Source organism: Perca flavescens, chromosome 15 (assembly GCF_004354835.1).
Source record: "Perca flavescens isolate YP-PL-M2 chromosome 15, PFLA_1.0, whole genome shotgun sequence".
NCBI classification, from domain to species: Eukaryota; Metazoa; Chordata; class Actinopteri; order Perciformes; family Percidae; genus Perca; species Perca flavescens.
This window is the reverse complement of record NC_041345.1, coordinates 1886902-1907814: the sequence shown is the minus strand read 5'-3', so window position 1 is coordinate 1907814 and position 20913 is coordinate 1886902. Positions and strand designations below refer to the sequence as shown.

Sequence of the window (20913 nt, the reverse complement as noted above, 5' to 3'; positions counted from 1 at the left end):
ACATTACGACCAATCACACGAGGAGGAGGATTTCGGGGTCAGAAGTCCACATACCGGGGCTCGTAATACACTGACCTCGGGGCTCGGTAGCCGGATTTAGGACAACAGAACAGACCTGTCTGGTAAAAAGCCTGCAGCAACACTAAGAAATAAATCTGTAAAATAACGAAAAAGTCCCGGGCGCCCAGGCTTTGTCCTGAAATCCCCCCCAAAAATTAGAAAATCAAATAAAGAAATCACATTCTACGTAGAAAAAAATTATAACATATGTTGATACAAGGATATGTTTTACAGTGCAGGTAGTATTAAAGCATATTTTTACACTTCACTACGAGGATTTTTTTTGTTTTGTTTTTTTTATAAGTCCACAGACAAGTACATCTAATAAAAGTACTGCCACTTACCTGTATAAATACCTGTATAAATACTCACCTACACAACACATAGAAGAAAAAAACAAGTGCAATTTGTCATAGCTTAGTCTCTCGTTTGAGAGGGTGATATATATATATATATATATATATATATATATATATATATATATATATATATATATATATATATCTGGTCTCAGATTCTGGACACAGACACAACACATGACCACAGTGTTCCTAAAAACAGATACAGTGCATTTCATTTCATTTCATGTATGGTAAGTGCTTGTGGTAACAGGAAGAAGGGAAACATGCTCTAATACGCTGTTTGATATTCATGTGTGGGCGACAGGAATCAGTGACACGGTGCATCTACGGTGCATTTGTTCCGATAAGAATAAAGGATGTTGATCTGAAATCAATTTCGTGTGGTCATGTGATGACTAAAAACCCTATAAAGTCTCCTTGTAATCCCCGCATGGCTTTAGATATGACTGCATCGTATGTTATGTTTTGGAGGTATTTTCTTACGATATAAAAACAAATGCGTTAGAGCAAATATCAGACTTAGGATCAGGCTTGAAAATTTACTTTTTCATCTACCAGCCAAATGGCTAGTGAATGTTCAAATATTACCAGCCACTCAATAGATTACCATTGGGTTTTTTTGGCTGGTGAGTAATGCAAATCTACCAGCCACTTGCATATTTCACCATATATATACAGTATATATATATATATATATACAGTATATATATATATATATATATATATATATATATATATATATATATATACATATACAAACCACACCTTCTCATTCAATGAGTTTCCTTTTTATTTTCATGATTATTTACATTGTAGATTCTTTGTATTTCACTAAGAACTATTTATGAACACATATGGAATTATGTACTTAACAAAAAAGTGTGAAATAACTGAAAACATGTCTTATATTTTAGATTCTTCAAAGTAGCCACCCTTTGCTTTTTTATTAATAAGGGAAATAATTCCACTAATTAACCCTGACAAAGCACACCTGTGAAGGTAAAACCATTTCAGGTGACTACCTCATGAAGCTCATTGAGAGAACACCAAGGGTTTGCAGAGTTATCAAAAAAAGCAAAGGGTGGCTACTTTGAAGAATCTAAAATATAAGACATGTTTTCAGTTATTTCACACTTTTTTGTTAAGTACATAATTCCATATGTGTTCATTCATAGTTTTGATGCCTTCAGTGAGAATCTACAATGCAAATAGTCATGAAAATAAAGAAACACATTGAATGAGAAGGTGTGTCCAAACTTTTGGCCTGTACTGTATATTGCAATATTTTCCGTGGCAATACTGTATCGATACGCAGACGCGAAGTATGGGTCTTTTATTATATATATATATAATAAAAGATAATAAATAATAAAATTTTATTTATATATATATATATATATATATATATATATATAATAAAAGACCCACACTTCGCGTCTGCGTATCGCTACATATATTGCCACGGAAAATATTGCGATACTATGCTGTATCGGTTATTTCCCCTACCCCTTATATCCTATAGCCTTAAGCGTATTTCCCAAAATGTTGAACTACTCCTTTCGTGAATTAATGGTTTTGTTGACGGGTTGATCGGCACGTTGATGAGTTGTCTTTAGTGCTGCTCCCTCTTAGTCGATTAGTCGACTAATCGGTCATTTTGGTCTTAGTCAACTTAGATCTCTTTAGTCCATTAGTCATGTTTGATGCTGTTTTCATGCTGAATGACTTATTTCCAAGAAATTACGAGCACATCTCTGGTAAACACAAGAATTAAAGTGGTGCTTTTAGCACGACTCTTTGCGGAGAAACTCAGATTTACAGATCTGTCGATTAAAATCAACTAATCGATCAGTCGATGCAGTTGAATTGAGTGTTCTAGTCGACTAAGAACTCCTTCAATCGAGCACACAGCCCCTAGTTGTCTTCAGTGCTGCGTCTCCACCTCCACCACGGTCCAGTCTCCGGGCGGCGAGCTGCCCCGGCTGTCCGGCGAGTAGCTGCTGACCGAGGTGACGGTGGCGGCCGGAGGGCTGAGCTGGGGCAGCAGACTGGGCCACATGCTGCTCTCCAACGGGCTCAAGGTGCCGCCAGGACCCACGGGTAGCAGCAGGAGAGGAGGGCAGCCCCTGTCTCCGGACAGCATCAGGGTCTGGTTGATGAGCTGCTGCACCATGTCCACTTTCCTGTTCCACTCCAGGTCCTGCGGAGGAAGAGGACGCAGCTGCCTGTTCCCGTTGCGCTCTCCCCTGGCTTCGTCTTCTTCATCGCTGGTCTCCATGGCTTCGTAGATGGTGCAGAGCCCCGAGGAAGGTGACAGTGTGAGCCCAGTGGGGCTCCTCCTGTGCTGCTGCTGCTGCTGGATGTGCTTCTGTTGCGCGCGGTACTGCTGCTCCAGCTCCAGCTGCCACTGCAGGACCTGCCGGCGCTGTCGGTGCTCGTGCTGCTGCTGCTGGAGCTGGAGCTGGAGCAGCTCTCGCCGTTGCTTCTCCAAATGTTTCTGCTGCTCCAGGCGAAGCCTCTCCTCCTCCAGCCACTGCCGCTTCTGCCTCTCCTGTTCCTGACGATGCTGCATCTCTCGCAGCTTCTCCTGGTGCCGCTCCAGCTTCCTCAGCTGCTCTCCGCCCGAGCGGCCGTCCGCGTCGGGGTGTATCGAAGCCGGAGGGGCCGCGGTGTTGGTGAAATGAGCGGCTACTGTCGGGTCAATGGGCCTCCTGTTGCCTGGGACCATTGCCAGGTAGTGGCCGTTGGCTACGGGAATAGCCGCAGTGTGGTTCTGGTTCCAGTTGTCTTCCCGCGAGTGCGTTTGCATCTTGTGGTCTTCGTCCACTTCATCGGTCTTCTCGTCTCCTGTGAGACAGTCAAGATCACTTTTCTGCATCCGTTAGCGATGCATGCATCAAACAGAACTGGTGGCACAACAACAGGGACCGGGAGGACGAAGGATCGGGAGAGACTGAACAAAAGGTGGGACGCAAAAAAACGAACGGGGCTCTCAAAAAATAAAGTGACATCCATGACACAGGAATAAATATACTGTATGTTCGAAATCATAAGGCATTTACTGCATGTTTTCTCTCTTAAGTTGCATTTTCTTTCATAGAACCATCCCTTTGATTGCTTTGATAATGTAGCACACTCATATCTTTGTCCAACAAAGTCTTACTCCCAGCGTGTAAAAAGATCTTACTCCTGATGCTCGGTCAGGGGTTTTTGGCGTTAGTGATGCAAGTAATCTCCTTTAGCGTCTCAGTCAGACACAGGGGGGATTTTATTTATTTATTATATTATTTATTTTTTAGATATTTGCCGCTCTGGGTACACCTTTGGCGTGATTTTTCAACGTGCATGGTAAAGCCACTTAGTTAGTGTTAGGGAAGGATCGTGGGTGGGGATTCAAAAATGTTTTTTTCCGGTTTTAAAAGGTAACTTTTTGTTTAGTTTTTTCAACCTGGACCTGTGCGTTTATTCTAGGGATGCACCGAAATCCAGGATTCGGCTTCGGATTGGGCTGAATTTTGGTCCCAGTCAACCGAACCCTACGCTTGCACGAAGGACAGTCCCTGTTTACTTCATTCATGAGTTTACTGGGTTCATGGACTGAGGATGGGAGGAGGAGTCAGCACAATCTCAACCAGGGGATTCAGGATTCAGACCAACCCCCAAAAATCTGGATTTGGTGCATCCCTAGTTTATTCCTTTGCGTGGCTTGTTGACGGTCTGGGTCGGGACCTCTTAGCGTGGTTTTTTTAACGTGCAATTAGGGTTAGGAGAAGATCATGGGTGGGTTTAAAAGAAATGTACGTTTAACTGACGCGCGACAAGAACAGGACTTCGGCCTCTTGGGTGAAATGAAAGTCCTGTATCGTTTATCCAATCCACCACCCAACCTGCCTCCTTACGTGGATTTTCTGTCTTTCGTACGACTCGCTGCGGTTGTCTCTCTTCGTACTACGTCATCTTACAGTGCCACGGTCAAGCTGACGTGGCTGCTGATCTGCTCTGCCCGGTGCGTTCCAGACAGACGCTAAAGGATGACGGTATCTGACGCTGAGAGCCACTGACCAAGCATCTATTTTTCACGAGTTGGGAGTGAGAACATATGTGCTGCTTTGTCCTCTTTGAATACGTTGCTTTTCATGCAAGACAGGCAGTCACGTATACACGGTACAATACAGACAACATGAAAACACGGGGGACTCGACTGACAAAAACATCACAGAAACTGACTCTACTAGAGTAATAAATGTCTGGTGTCATGCATGCATAATCACCAAGTCATTAAAATGAGGTTTTGATTAGAGATGCACCGACTTTCTAGGCAGATTCACGATTTTCTTTGAGTTAGGCCAGCCGATACCGATTTTAGCCGATTCCGATTTCATTTTTTCTAACCACCTTACAGCACACACAAATATGTATTTTCTATCTTTTCTTTAATAGAACATGTTTTGAACAGATAATGGATCACTATAAAATTCAACTATATAAATGACTCCTGGTGTGGGACATTCACACACATCTAAAAAGCAACGTTAGGACCATTTCCTTCTTCTCACATCTAATATCCCACTAAAAGAAATGTGATTATGGTTTTTGGTGTGGTCCCTCCACGCCCTACTGTCTCCATGCAGGTGTTGCATATTGCAAACTTGTTACTTGCTATCTACCACACGCTGAAGAATGTCCAAACAGCTGACATGTTGCAGGTTAACTCACCAGGTTCCCTACATGTGGGAGAATAGCTCCGGCCAGTTCCGGTCACCGGCCGGTCTATCGGTGCATCTCTAGTTTCGATACAGGGGGTCTGGAGAGTTCTTTGTTTCCAGGCCAGCGTTGTGATGCGAAGGAACGGGCAGGTCAGAGGAGGAGGCTGGTTCAGTGCGAGTGGAACATTCAGGAGGATGCCGACAGATGTGTGTAGATTTCACCTCGTTTGAGAGGCTGTATGTAGATGTATTGTGTATTTACCACTTTTTAAAAAAGGTACCCTGCATGTTAAGTTTTAGTTTTTAAGTGCAGGTCCCTGTTTCAACAAGTCCTCCAAACCGTACAACCATATGGGTCATTTATTCCTCCCCTCTAATACACATGTGTCAAACTCAAGGCCCTGGGTGTGGCAGGCGACTTTGATGCAGTCTTCCACTGCCAGGATTTTATAATGGTGCCGCCACAGAGCCAATTACCAAATGGATTTAGCGAGAATGAGTCGAAAAAGAAAGGGAAGGAAAGATGGACAGAAGGAGGCGCATACTGTTTGAGTGTGAGACAAAGGTTTGAGTCAAAGGTTATGTTCTGCAGAAATGTTTTTCTGTACCAGACCCACATATCAGCTGTTCTATTATCAAACATAAGCTGAACATATGAAAAATACACCCCTGTTGAACATGCCCTATTTTAATTATCTCAACTCTTCCTTCTTTAACTAATTTACTTCATTTTACAGTGCTCAGCATGAGTGAATACATCCATGCTAAAGTTGACTAAAAAGAGGAATGACAAAAATCATCTTTTGGAAATTGATCTTAATGCCTTAATTAAAGAAATTGTTAACAATTTTCTTTGTGAATGAATAATGTATCGTAAATAAATAAATGTTATTTTCCAGTGTTTTTTCCGCTTTTTTGGGTTACTAAAGCCCTTCCCTGTGTTCTATTCCTAAACCCAACCTTTTTTTTTTTCTTTACACATGCGTGTGACGTTGTTCTCGCGATAGTACGTCACGTTCTCGCGATAACTCGCAACGTGGTGACGCCAAGTGGCGTGTATGTTCACGTCCGCTGTATACAGCGTAGACAGACACGTGGATAGCTGAAAATGCGTCCAGATAACAACGCCATTTGGCTTTAGGAAAGTGGCGTGTATGTTTACGCAAAGTCATCATGCCATGTTGCAGGATTTCACCCTTTCATACTACTCGCTATGGCATCAATTCGGTGCAATCGCAAGGTAATGTAAGTCAACGGAGGCCAAACAGCGTTGATAAACACGCTACAAAGCGATTATGCGTTACACACACATAGGAATTAGCGTGTCATACATACGCCACTTCATGAGATCAGTCTGTAGTGGGACACAAATGAGACAGAAGTGCTGATAATTATGTTACTACAGCTTCACTACTGTTGTACTGTGAGTAGGTTTCGGCATTGTTTTGATTCTAGATTTCTAGGCTAGGTCTGGCCCACTTGATCAAAATTAGGGGGATGTGGCCCATGAACTAAAATTAGTTTTTAAGTACCTTTAAGTGAGCGCCACCTGCCGAGGATGTGGTCTGAATGTTGTTTGTGTAGACTCTGAAAATGTCCTGAAGGCATAAGCATGCTGGAGAGAACAGGGCACAGGGACACCATTCAGGATTACCTCTTTGATTCAAACAAAATTCCATTGTACAATGTTGCATCGCTTCCTGTTTGCCGGGTTATTCCAATGGTGAATTAAATGTTGACAACATACAAAGACACAGAGACTGGAAACACACACAAAGGACACTTAAAGTTCAGGCATGCTGGATCAACTGGGGAAATAAGAAACAGGAACAAAATGCCTTGCAATGATGTTTTAATGGAATTTTGAAAGATAACCTAGCGTGAACCATTCATTGATGAACATGTGTAGTGTAGAATTGTTTCAAATTCAAGGTAGTACACAGTCTTTATGTTAGTTAAACATGCAATATACTGTTGAAATAGTAAGCCAATCGCTCACTATGAAAACGATTTAAGCGAGTGTAAAGCTCAACTGTGATAGCGCTGTAGGACAATGCAGGGTCTCATCACAATAAAAAGGCTAGTTGTTACGTCTTTTCTGGAACACAAATGATCAGCTAACTGAGGCTTGAAGCTTAAGCCACTTAAAAATCCAAATGCCTGAAACACATACTGTACGCGACTGCACGTTATATACGTTATAACGACCTACTGTATATGCGGAGAGCTCGGAGCCTCTTGAAGCACACATTAAGAAACGTCACCAACTGCAATCTAACACTCCCACACCTACCTCAACAAATCTGCCGTGTTAATTCATATCTAGTTCTTATTTTGAGAGCTAAAAAAAAAAAAGGAGCATGTGACTACTGCTAAGGTGCTGTTGAACATGAAGTGTACACACGGTAGGGAGGACCAGGTTTCAACAGAAAAATCAAAATCAAAAAAACACAAGTAAGCAAATACAAAACCAAAACAATCTTCTGTTCAGACATTTGTTCGGTAAAAACAGTAGGATAAATACACATTGAGTCCATTTCATTCCATCTGTGTGTGTGTGTGTGTGTGTGTGTGTTGTCCTCTTTTTTTTGTTGTTGTTTTTTTGTCGGTTTATAAGCTCAGTCACAGTTCGACCAATCAGTCAATGTCAATACCCCAAATTCAAGGGGCTACAGAAATATGCAGTGTTACTTAAAAAGAGCATTCTACTAGAAATCGGTAGTAGCTATTGTACATAAAAGGAGTTTAAGCCATACACTCATAACCATGACAGGTAACAGTATGAAAGAGAGAGGCTTCATTTAAAAATTGCTACAGTCATATTTCATTTTTTTTCCCGGACCCCATCTCCATATTTTTTCTACAATCTTGCTCTCCTCTTTTCCCCCTCCCCTATTTCTTCTTCTAAGCCATCTAACCCAACTGGAGAGAAAACAGACAACAGGTAACAGAAGAGGGAGGAAGGTTGCGGGGTAAAGGTGCATTCCAGAGAGGGTAATAGGAGGGGACTTATACATTACCTGCCAGAAAACTATCAGTCTTATCACATATGGTGGAGGTGGAGTAGTAGGGCGGCTGGCTGTCGCCGGGGTCTCCAGATTCCACGCCAACGAGACGCTGACTGGGCTCCAACTGTTCGTCGTCCTCTACGTGGTCTGCTGCCTCCATCTTTCCCCCGAACATGTAGTGGTGCTCGTCTAGACTGCTCGGTTTGATGTCTCCGGGACGTCCCAGAGGCATCAGGTCCACCGGTCTGCCTAGCGGGTTGTCGTCGGCCTGGGCGGCCAGCGTCAGATCCTCGATCAGGGACTGGTCCTGGGCCTCGGTCAGATCCTTCATGCAGGGCAGGGCGATACGGAGAAAAATCAGATATCGCGATATCCTTGTTCTAATGTTGTGGCGATATTCTAGCGTTTACAATTGGTGCTTTGACAAAAACATCTTCACAATGAGATTTTAGATAAATAATCTTCAGTAATATACAGTACAGGACAAAAGTTTGGACACACCTTCTCATTCAATGAGTTTCCTTTTTATTTTCATGACTATTTACATTGTAGATTCTCACTGAAGGCATCAAAACTATGAATGAACACATATGGAATTATGTACTTAACAAAAAAGTGTGAAATAACTGAAAACATGTCTTATATTTTAGATTCTTCAAAGTAGCCCCCTTTGCTTTTTTTGATAACTCTGCAAACCCTTGGTGTTCTCTCAATGAGCTTCATGAGGTAGTCACCTGAAATGGTTTTACCTTCACAGGTGTGCCTTGTCAGGGTTAATTAGTGGAATTATTTCCCTTATTAATACAAAAGCAAAGGGTGGCTACTTTGAAGAATCTAAAATATAAGACATGTTTTCAGTTATTTCACACTTTTTTGTTAAGTACATAATTCCATATGTGTTCATTCATAGTTTTGATGCCTTCAGTGAGAATCTACAATGTAAATAGTCATGAAAATAAAAAGGAAACTCATTGAATGAGAAGGTGTGTCCAAACTTTTGGCCTGTACTGTACAAAAATGTGGGGAAAAAGCAATAAATTTACAAAAAAGGTGACAAATGTCGGAGAAAGCCACAAAAACAACTATCAAAACTATCAAAATGTTAATAAACAAAAAGTGACCTGCAGTAACAAAAAGCACTCCGATAAACTCTACATGTCCGGCCCTTGGTGCGATTCTCTCTTTCCAGTGTGGCCCCTAGTGAAAATAACTTTGACACCCAATGCCCTACGGGGAAGAATAAAAGTCTAAACTAAAAAACACAGCCCTACCTTGATGAGGGAGGGGTCCTTGGCCTCGGCCGGCAGCGTGAGCTCCTTGACGAGGGAGGGGTCCTTGGCCTCGGCCGGCAGCGTGAGCTCCTTGATGAGGGAGGGGTCCTTGGCCTCGTCGGGCAGCTGCTCTTCGTTCTCCAGCGAGAAGATCCCGGGGCTTTTCCCGCAGCTCTCGGCCACGGAGTGAGCGTTGGAGTTGGACGTGGTGCAGTCGAAGCCGTACGACGCCACCGAGTTGGCCGACTGCGGCGTGGTGCCGCCTCCGTCTTCCTCGGCGTACCCGGCGGGCGCGTACCCGGCGCCCTCCTCGTCTTCCTCGAGGGCCGGCAGACTGCGGGCGGGGGTTTTCGTGGGGCTGTCGAAGCCGGCGCAGTCGTCCCTCGTCGCCGCGTCGGGCTCGTTTATCTGCATCTCTCCCTCGGTGTCGCTGGCCTCGTCGCCCGAGGTCGACGCGGAGGTGGGCGCGGAGGCCGGCGCGGTCGGGGGTCCGGTTCCCGGGACCTCGTCGGCCGGCAGCGTCTCGGCCTCCTCCTCCTCCCCGTCTCCCTTCTCCAGGTGGATCCCCAGGTCCTGCTCCACGTCGGGCCGCGCCGAGGCCGGCACCGGGGTCTGCTGTTTGTCGGAGCGGGACTCCACGCCGGAGCTGCTGTCGTAGTCGCGGAGCTCCTCCGGCGTGCTCGTCTCGCTGCCGCTGTGGCGCGCGCCCGGAGCCACGGTGGAGCCACCGGGCGCGCCGGCGGCGGGGCCGGCGGCGAACAGCACGCGAGCCTCGTCAGGCTCCCCGTAGGGCTGCTCCATTAGAGAAAGAAATATATAGTCACGATTATTTCGGTCAATATCACGATAATTCAACACGATTACTCGTTGACGTGTGTGTGTGTGTGTGTGTGTGTGTGTGTGTGTGTGTGTGTGTCCTATGTCTGTGTGTGTGTGTGTCGTATGTCTGTGTGTCGTATGTGTGTGTGTGTGTGTGTGTGTGTGTGTGTGTGTCTCCGTCTATGTGTGTGTGTGTGTGTCCTATGTCTGTGTGTGTGTCTCTGTCTATGTTTGTGTGTGTGTGTCTCCGTCTATGTGTGTGTGTGTGTGTCCTATGTCTGTGTGTGTGTGTGTGTTTGTGTGTGTGTCCTATGTCTGTGTGTGTGTGTGTGTGTGTGTGTGTGTGTCCTATGTCTGTGTGTGATTGTGTGTTTGTGTGTCCTATGTCTGTGTGTGTGTGTGTGTGTGTGTGTGTGTGTGTCCTATGTCTGTGTGTGATTGTGTGTTTGTGTGTCCTATGTCTGTGTGTGTGTCCTATGTCTGTGTGTGTGTGTGTGTGTTTGTGTGTGTGTCGTATGTCTGTGTGTGTGTGTGAAAATAAGAGTTTACTTGCTAAACGTAATGAGCTAAATGAGTTTTTCTCGATTATTCTGTTTTTGTGATCACTGGGAGCCGCAATCATAATCACGATTACATTTCGATTAAGTTTTCTTAGGGTACAGAAGAACGAAATTTTATATTTTAGATTCTTCAAAGTAGCCACCCTTTGCTTTTTTTATTAATAAGGGAAATAATTCCACTAATTAACCCTGACAAGGCACACCTGTGAAGGTAAAACCATTTCAGGTGACTACCTCATGAAGCTCATTGAGAGAACACCAAGGGTTTGCAGAGTTATCAAAAAAAGCAAAGGGTGGCTACTTTGAAGAATCTAAAATATAAGACATGTTTTCAGTTATTTCACACTTTTTTGTTAAGTACATAATTCCATATGTGTTCATTCATAGTTTTGATGCCTTCAGTGAGAATCTACAATGTAAATAGTCACGAAAATAAAGAAACACATTGAATGAGAAGGTGTGTCCAAACTTTTGGCCTGTACTGTAAATATAAATTTCGATTAATTGCACAGCCCTACCTCGTCATGTGCCGACTCGCGCTCTGACGGAGGAGCGAAGGAAGGCTCGCCGGAGTCCAAGCGCGCCAGGGCCGGAGACAGGATGGGCGTCTCGGACTCGGCCGCACCGTGGTCAGAGAGCGGGCTCGGGGAGGAGGCCTCGGCGGCGAGCAGCGAGGCCGGCTGAGCCCAGGGGTCACAGAAGGGGTTGGTCTGGAGGCCCCAGGAGGAGGAGGAGGTGGTGGTGGAGGCATGGGGGCCGCAGGGCTGAGGACCGGCCCGGTTTAGGTTGTCTAGACGCTCCTCCTCATTGAAGTCGTCGTCGTCGTCTACGTTCCCGGCGCTCTCGGTCACTCCTTCGCTGTGCATCTCCACGTCTTCGTCTTCGTCGTCTTCATATCGCTCGCGCTGCTGGAACACCTGGCGAACGGTAGGAAGTAGAGGTCGACCGATTAGTGGATTTTACCGATACCGATATGTACAGTACAGGCCAAAAGTTTGGACACACCTTCTCATTCAATGCGTTTCCTTTTTATTTTCATGACTATTTACATTGTAGATTCTCACTGAAGGCATCAAAACTATGAATGAACACATATGGAATTATGTACTTAACAAAAAAGTGTGAAATAACTGATAACATGTCTTATATTTTAGATTCTTCAAAGTAGCCACCCTTTGCTTTTTTATTAATAAGGGAAATAATTCCACTAATTAACCCTGACAAAGCACACCTGTGAAGGTAAAACCATTTCAGGTGACTACCTCATGAAGCTCATTGAGAGAACACCAAGGGTTTGCAGAGTTATCAAAAAAAGCAAAGGGTGGCTACTTTGAAGAATCTAAAATATAAGACATGTTTTCAGTTATTTCACACTTTCTTGTTAAGTACATAATTCCATATGTGTTCATTCATAGTTTTGATGCCTTCAGTGAGAATCTACAATGTAAATAGTCATGAAAATAAAAAGGAAACGCATTGAATGAGAAGGTGTGTCCAAACTTTTGGCCTGTACTGTATATGTTTACTAAATGTATACTACTATCCCTGTATGCATGTGATGTGATTTCTATCTTTGTTATCGGTCTGGTTCAGGTTAAACTCTGTGAAACATGAACAAAGATATCCAAAATTCTGAGACGATATCTAGTCTCAAATCACGATATCAATGAAAATAAAGAAACACATTGAATGAGAAGGTGTGTCCAAACTTTTGGCCTGTACTGTAGTTTGGGCCGTATTTGCCGATAACCAATTAATCGACAGATAGTATTTAGAACTGATACTGGATAAAAACAAACATGACACTCCAAGTAAAACAGTGCTGAACTTTATTATAAAAATAAAAAAATACTGTATTGAACCACGAAAACATGCTAAATGAAAAACATTTATAAATATTGAAGTCAATAAAAGACATTCATTCAAACTGAAACAAAAAAAAGCATGTGCTCTCCGTGCAGCGCGCAGTAACACGTGTCGAAAATAAACAACACGAGGCATCAGTGATAGTTTTTATTTCTCCTCTAGACGAGCTATTGTAATGCAAAACCATCGGTATGGATTTTTGCCGATAACGATAGTTCCACCAATCAACTATCGGTTTCTACCTCTAGTAGAAAGTTAGACGGGAGCGAACGGCAGCACACACGGTCTGTGGATTGATAAATTATAATAATCGCTAAAGCTGTGGAGAAGGGTTAGGATTAGCTTTCACACCTATAGTTTGGTAGCCTGGTCCCACCAGACTCTGGTCCATTAGCCTGGTCCCACCAGACTCTGGTCCATTAGCCTGGTCCTACCAGACTCTGGTACACTAGCCTGGTCCTACCAGACTCTGGTCCATTAGCCTGGTCCTACCAGACTCTGGTACACTAGCCTGGTCCCACCAGACTCTGGTCCACTAGCCTGGTCCCACCAGACTCTGGTCCATTAGCCTGGTCCTACCAGACTCTGGTACACTAGCCTGGTCCCACCAGACTCTGGTCCACTAGCCTGGTCCCACCAGACTCTGGTCCACTAGCCTGGTCCCACCAGACTCTGGTCCATTAGCCTGGTCCTACCAGACTCTGGTACACTAGCCTGGTCCCACCAGACTCTGGTCCACTAGCCTGGTCCCACCAGACTCTGGTCCATTAGCCTGGTCCTACCAGACTCTGGTACACTAGCCTGGTCCCACCAGACTCTGGTCCACTAGCCTGGTCCCACCAGACTCTGGTCCACTAGCCTGGTCCCACCAGACTCTGGTCCATTAGCCTGGTCCTACCAGACTCTGGTACACTAGCCTGGTCCCACCAGACTCTGGTCCACTAGCCTGGTCCTACCAGACTCTGGTCCACTAGCCTGGTCCTACCAGACTCTGGTACATTAGCCTGGTCCTACCAGACTCTGGTCCATTAGCCTGGTCCTACCAGACTCTGGTACACTAGCCTGGTCCTACCAGACTCTGGTACATTCGCCTGGTCGTACCAGACTCTGGTACATTAGCCTGGTCCTACCAGACTCTGGTACACTAGCCTGGTCCTACCAGACTCTGGTACATTAGCCTGGTCCTACCAGACTCTAGTACATTAGCCTGGTCCTACCAGACTCTGGTACACTAGCCTGGTCCTACCAGACTCTGGTACACTAGCCTGGTCCTACCAGACTCTAGTACATTTGCCTGGTCCTACCAGACTCTGGTACATTAGCCTGGTCCTACCAGACTCTGGTACATTAGCCTGGTCCTACCAGACTCTGGTACATTAGCCTGGTCCTACCAGACTCTGGTACATTCGCCTGGTCCTACCAGACTCTGGTACATTAGCCTGGTCCTACCAGACTCTAGTACATTAGCCTGGTCCTACCAGACTCTGGTACATTAGCCAGGTCCTACCAGACTCTGGTACATTAGCCTGGTCCTACCAGACTCTGGTACACTAGCCTGGTCCTACCAGACTCTGGTACACTATCCTGGTCCTACCAGACTCTGGTACATTCGCCTGGTCCTACCAGACTCTGGTACATTCGCCTGGTCCTACCAGACTCTGGTACATTCGCCTGGTCCTACCAGACTCTGGTACATTAGCCTGGTCCTACCAGACTCTGGTCCATTAGCCTGGTCCTACCAGACTCTGGTACACTAGCCTGGTCCTACCAGACTCTGGTACATTCGCCTGGTCGTACCAGACTCTGGTACATTAGCCTGGTCCTACCAGACTCTGGTACACTAGCCTGGTCCTACCAGACTCTGGTACATTAGCCTGGTCCTACCAGACTCTAGTACATTAGCCTGGTCCTACCAGACTCTGGTACACTAGCCTGGTCCTACCAGACTCTGGTACACTAGCCTGGTCCTACCAGACTCTAGTACATTTGCCTGGTCCTACCAGACTCTGGTACATTAGCCTGGTCCTACCAGACTCTGGTACATTAGCCTGGTCCTACCAGACTCTGGTACATTAGCCTGGTCCTACCAGACTCTGGTACATTCGCCTGGTCCTACCAGACTCTGGTACATTAGCCTGGTCCTACCAGACTCTGGTACATTAGCCTGGTCCTACCAGACTCTAGTACATTAGCCTGGTCCTACCAGACTCTGGTACATTAGCCAGGTCCTACCAGACTCTGGTACATTAGCCTGGTCCTACCAGACTCTGGTACACTAGCCTGGTCCTACCAGACTCTGGTACACTATCCTGGTCCTACCAGACTCTGGTACATTAGCCTGGTCCTACCAGACTCTGGTACATTCGCCTGGTCCTACCAGACTCTGGTACATTAGCCTGGTCCTACCAGACTCTGGTACATTAGCCTGGTCCTACCAGACTCTAGTACATTAGCCTGGTCCTACCAGACTCTGGTACATTAGCCAGGTCCTACCAGACTCTGGTACATTAGCCTGGTCCTACCAGACTCTGGTACACTAGCCTGGTCCTACCAGACTCTGGTACACTAGCCTGGTCCTACCAGACTGTGGTACATTAGCCTGGTCCTACCAGACTCTGGTACACTAGCCTGGTCCTACCAGACTGTGGTACATTAGCCTGGTCCTACCAGACTCTGGTACACTAGCCTGGTCCTACCAGACTGTGGTACATTAGCCTGGTCCTACCAGACTCTGGTACACTAGCCTGGTCCTACCAGACTCTGGTACATTCGCCTGGTCCTACCAGACTCTGGTACATTAGCCTGGTCCTACCAGACTCTAGTACATTAGCCTGGTCCTACCAGACTCTGGTACATTAGCCTGGTCCTACCAGACTCTGGTACATTAGCCTGGTCCTACCAGACTCTAGTACATTAGCCTGGTCCTACCAGACTCTGGTACACTAGCCTGGTCCTACCAGACTCTGGTACACTAGCCTGGTCCTACCAGACTCTGGTACACTAGCCTGGTCCTACCAGACTCTAGTACATTAGCCTGGTCCTACCAGACTCTGGTACATTAGCCTGGTCCTACCAGACTCTGGTACACTAGCCTGGTCCTACCAGACTCTAGTACATTAGCCTGGTCCTACCAGACTCTGGTACACTAGCCTGGTCCTACCAGACTCTAGTACATTAGCCTGGTCCCACCAGACTCTGGTACATTAGCCTGGTCCCACCAGACTCTGGTACATTAGCCGTTAAACCCAAACCTAACCCTCACCTAAAAAGAACCAAACTCTAGTTCACTTGGAAGCGAACCGAGGCCACCATTTTCAAGTGAACCAGAGTTTGTTTGTTTGATCCGTCCCAGAGTTGGGATGAGCTTTCACACTAGAGCCCGGCCGATATATCGGCCGATATTAGGGCATTTTCCAAACTATCGGTATCGGCATTTATAATGGCCGATAAATGAATATTTTAAAAAATAAAATAAAAAAGGGACAAAACCCCCTTGAACCATGTTGTGAGTGTTGGTGTTGCAGAGTTTGTCCACCGGAGGGCGCTCTACAACCTCCCTGCTGGAAACGCTCTGATATTTGTTGTTGTTATTGTGTTGTGACTGGTGATGTCACACAGACGACCAGCGATGTGTGGTCAGAACAGCTTATGGGTCTGAAAGTTATCGTCCCTTAAAGGAACACGTCGACTTATTGGGAAATTATCTTATTCACTGTTACCTCCAGAGTTAGACTAGTCCATACATAACCTTCTCATCTCCGTGTGTGCTGTAACGCTGCCTGACGGTTCCAGCATTAGCTTAGCTTAGCACAGATCCTGCAGGTAACTGGTTCCAACTAGCCTACTGCTCCGAATTGTGACAAAAGTGACAAAATAACACCAACATGTTCCTATTTACATGTTGTAATATGTAGAGTCACAGCGTGTACAAAAAACAACGTAACATGAGTCACATCCATCTTCTAACAGTAAACAAACCGGGAACTATATTCTCAGACAGGCTTGCTGCAAAGCATATCACTCCGCCCAAGTACTATATTGTTCCGCCTGAGAATATAGTTCCCGGTTTGTTTACGGTTAGAAGATGGCTGTGTCTCATGTTACGTTGTTATTTGTACACGCTGTGACTCTACAAATCACAACCTGTAAATAGGAACATGTTGGAGTTATTTTGTCACTTATTTGGAGCAGTAGGATTACTGGAACCATTCACCTTCAGGTTCTGTGCTGGCCTGATGTTACTGGAGCCGCCAGACAGCATTACAGCACACACGGAGATGAGAAGGGTATGTATGGACTAGTCTAACTCTGGGGGTTACAGTGAATAAGCTAAATTCCCAATAAGTCGGCGTGTTCCTTTAAATAATATAAATTTGTAAATTGTGTGCAAGGTTGAAGTCGCAGGCTAGTGCATGTTGTTGGTTCTCGTTCCTGTATTTCGGTCAGATCGCGTTCTCACCTAAACTGAACGGAACTACAACTCAAACTAGCGCACATCACGACCGTAACGCCATCGTTCTCAGCCTCTCCCTCTGTTCACTGATTGGACCGGTAAATATTTGGTCGGAGAAAACCCGTGAATATACTGCAAACCCAGACACAGTACTGAAGGGAAATGAAAATTGAACGGAAGTACGTAGGAGGGCCGAGCCAGGCTAAAATCTTGTTTATAGATCTTACTCACAGCAGACATGTTGAAATGTCATAGTAGGATCAGCACAGGTGTGTTCAAAACCATTACTGATGGCTGCATTCCACTTAGGAGAGACCCTGGTATTAAACCATTACTGATGGCTGCATTCCACTTAGGAGAGACCCTGGTATTAAACCATTACTGATGGCTGCATTCCACTTAGGAGAGGTCCTGGTATTGTTCATGCTGACTCACTGAAATATCTTACTGGGACACTTGATGGAACTGAGCCATCGTTAAGGTGATCAATCTCAGCTGTGCTTTTCCTACTATGATCAGTCAACATGTCTGCTGTGAAAAAGGACCATTTCACTTTTGATTTGTCTGAAATAAATCTCCTCATCTCGTTCATTCGCTCACCTTATGATGCTCCTCCACTCTCTCTGAGCTCAGGTCCATATCGTCCACCCGCTCGTCCTCTTCGTCTTCGTCTTCCTCTTCCTCGTTGGCGAGCGTTTCCACGTTGGGCGAGCCCATGACGTTGGCGTCTCCCACGAGGGCGTCTGAGCTCTGGGTGCCCTCCAGCAGCGCCGTGTGCTGCGTGCTGCTCAGGTCCGACACACCGTGCTGCCGGCTGCTGCTGCCGCAGCTGCTCACGTCCTCCGAGTCCATGCCGGACAGCTGTTCGTCGCCATGCCAACCTGCCGAGCCGCCGAAGGCCCTGGCCTGGAGCTCCTCGGAGGGCTGAGACGTGCTCATGTCGGTGGCGAAGGACAGCGGCTGGTGACCTAGCCTCCTCTGCTCCTCGTCTTCGTAGTCCTCGTCATAGGCCTGGGCGATACGGAGAAAATCAGATATCGCGATATTCTTAGTCCTAACACCTCAATGTCGATATTGTGGCGATATTATAGGGTTTTACAATTGGCAGGGTTCATACGCGTTTTAACCAATACTTTTCCGTGACTTTTTGGTAAATTTCCATGACTATATGTTCCTGAAAATGTCAGTCGACATTACACAATAAGACAGGGTTCTTACACATTTTAACCAATACTTTTCCATGACTTTTTCATGTATTTTTGGCAAATTTCCAGGACTATATGTTCCCGAAAATGTCAGTCGACATTACACAATAAGACAGGGTTCTTACACATTTTAACCAATACTTTTCCATGACTTTTTGGTAAATTTCCATGACTATATGTTCCTGAAAATGTCAGTCGACATTACACAATAAGACAGGCTTCATACACATTTTAAGCAATACTTTTCCATGACTTTTTCATGTATTTTTCATGACTTTTTGGCAAATTTTCATGACTGTGTGTTCCAGAAAATGTCAGTCGACATTACACAATAAGAATACTAATCTGTGTTAAAGTTTACCCTCAGTAACTCTAAAACGAATGACAATTTATGTGATTCATAGTGGGATTCATATCGCTCCCCAAATACAACGTTGAGGTTAAGACGACGTGAAAATACATTTATAAATGACATATTATGCTGTTAAAATAAATTCCATGACTTTTCCAAAACTTTCTGGGTCTTTTTATGTTTCCAAAACCTTTCCAGGCCTGGAATTTGCATTTTTCAAATTCCATAACTTTTTTTTTCAAAAACGTATGAACCCTGAATTGGTGCTTTAACAAAACATCTTCACAATGAGATTTTAGATAAATAATCTTCAGTAATGTGGATATAATGACTAAGTGGGTAAAGGTACAAATAATAGAAGAGCTACAACAGTCTGGTAAGTTCAGAAAATGAGACCACTCTACTGTAATGTAGGGCTGGGAAAAAAATGTATTTGATTTAAAAATCGAGTTGGTAGGTCAAATCGATTCATATTTTCAAAAAATCGACTGTGACTTTTCAGTTAGAGAAAGGGTTTGCCTTTGCAATTTTATTTATGTTGATGCACTTTAATTAAATATAATTAATACACTAAATATATATATTTTTTAAATATATTTACAGTTCGCAGTTATTTTGTTTTAAATGGAACCCCCTTCTACTGTAATGTAGCCTTTACAACCAGGAAAAGACACTTAAGCCATTTACGATATTACGATATCCAAAATCTAAGACGATATCTAGTCTCATATCACGATACCGATATAATATCGATATATTGCCCAGCCCTACCTCGTCATCGTGGTCCTCGTTTATCTCTTCGTCAGCCTTCTCCACGGCCTCCTCCTTTTCCTTTTCGTGCGGAGACATCAGGTCCCTCTGGGGGAAATCGTGAGGATGTGCCATCATGTTGTAGGCCTCTGCAGATGGAGCTGTGGAGGCAGGCATACACAAGTTATCCTTCTCTTCTTCTTCTTCTTCTTCTTCTTCGTCCTCCTCTTCCTCCTCCCTGGTCTTCTGAGCCTCAAACTGGTTTTTCTTCTCCGTTTCCTCTTCGGTGTCGAAGTTTATCGCGTTGACGAGGCTCTGGGGAGCAAAGTCAGACAGGTTCATGTCTCCGACGGGGGAAACTGGGCCCTGTGGAGAGCAAGGAGGAGACATGACCGTAGTTCCCAGGGAGTCCCTGGCAGAGTCCTGGAACGTGAAGAGGTCCAGCTGAGCCGACAGCGGAGCGCTGGACTCGTCTTCATACACCGGTTCAGCTCCGAGATCTGGATCCGCCGATGACTGAGACAGCGGCTCTGGGAGAGGCTCGGGAGAGGTTTCTCGTAGTTGGTCTGGACTCGGTTCCCGAACAGGTTCGGGAGTTCGTTCCCGAACAGGCTCTGGTGTCGGCTCCCTAACAGGCTCTGGTGTCGACTCCCTAACAGGCTCTGGTGTCGGTTCCCGAACAGGCTCTGGTGTCGGTTCCCTAACAGGCTCTGGTGTCAGTTCCCTAACAGGCTCTGGTGTCAGTTCTAACACTGGTTCTGGTGTGGGGTCTGAAGTTTTCTCTTGGACTGCTTCTGTCTGGCTGGAGATCAGTTCTGGTGAATCATCTGCAGCAGCAGATTTCCCCACAGCTTCTGGTTCTGGTTCTGGTACCTCTGGCCCGGCGATGGTAGCTGCTGCAGTAGCGATGGCCGCAGCGGTAGCTACAGCAGCAGCCATTTCCTTTCCTGCTTCTGCAACATTTTCAGCTTTGGGGCCACGTTTCACTGGAGTTGGGGTGCTGCTGCCCACAGTTTTCTTGGGGGTGGAGGCCTTGGCGGTGGCTGTTTTGGAGCCAGGGGTCTTGGAAGGTGTGGGCTTACTGTCTGTTTTGGAGCGGGTGGGTGTCTTTGTATCTGCAGCCTTACTCGCAGCAGGCTTTTTGGAGGCAACGTCTGATTTTGAGGCTGATTTGGGGGTCTCAGGTTTTGCCGACTTCATTGCAGTGGAAGGGCGAGTAAGGGGGGAATCTGCAGGCTTTTTGGATGCTGAAGTGGCTGGTTTGGTAACATCTGGGGAGGGGGGGAAACACAGCACAAGGAATGATTAAACAGGGCAGCCATAGGGTTCTCCAAGTTAAATTTAAAAGGACAATTATGGCAGGAAATGAACGTAGGGGTTAATAACACACGTGTACCGAGTCAAGCGTTCTCTGGGATATGTTTTCATGCTAATCGGATGTGACCAGTTTTAGTGCAAACCGCTGATTACCTTATAATGCTAGTCGTCGGGGCAGAGGGTA

At 45.6% G+C, this 20913-nt stretch overlaps 1 protein-coding gene across 4 annotated transcripts in view; it reads right to left on the bottom strand.

The window, feature by feature from the left end:
* Positions 1-6963: 6963 nt before the first annotated feature.
* The window catches only part of prr36b (proline rich 36b), a 73712-nt gene continuing 59762 nt past the window's right edge, over positions 6964-20913 (bottom strand). For 2 of the 4 annotated variants that reach the window (XM_028600133.1, XM_028600134.1), the window contains exons 6-10: positions 19434-20683; positions 17706-18116; positions 11305-11703; positions 9408-10199; positions 6964-8473 (exon numbers count right to left, since the gene is read on the bottom strand). In XM_028600133.1, the coding sequence (XP_028455934.1) occupies positions 8138-8473; positions 9408-10199; positions 11305-11703; positions 17706-18116; positions 19434-20683 (3188 nt within the window). In that variant the 3' untranslated portion in view covers positions 6964-8137. Of the gene's footprint in view, positions 8475-9407; positions 10200-11304; positions 11704-17705; positions 18117-19433; positions 20684-20913 lie in introns of all 4 variants that reach the window. The other 2 variants (XM_028600136.1, XM_028600137.1) reach the window with 2 other exon arrangements.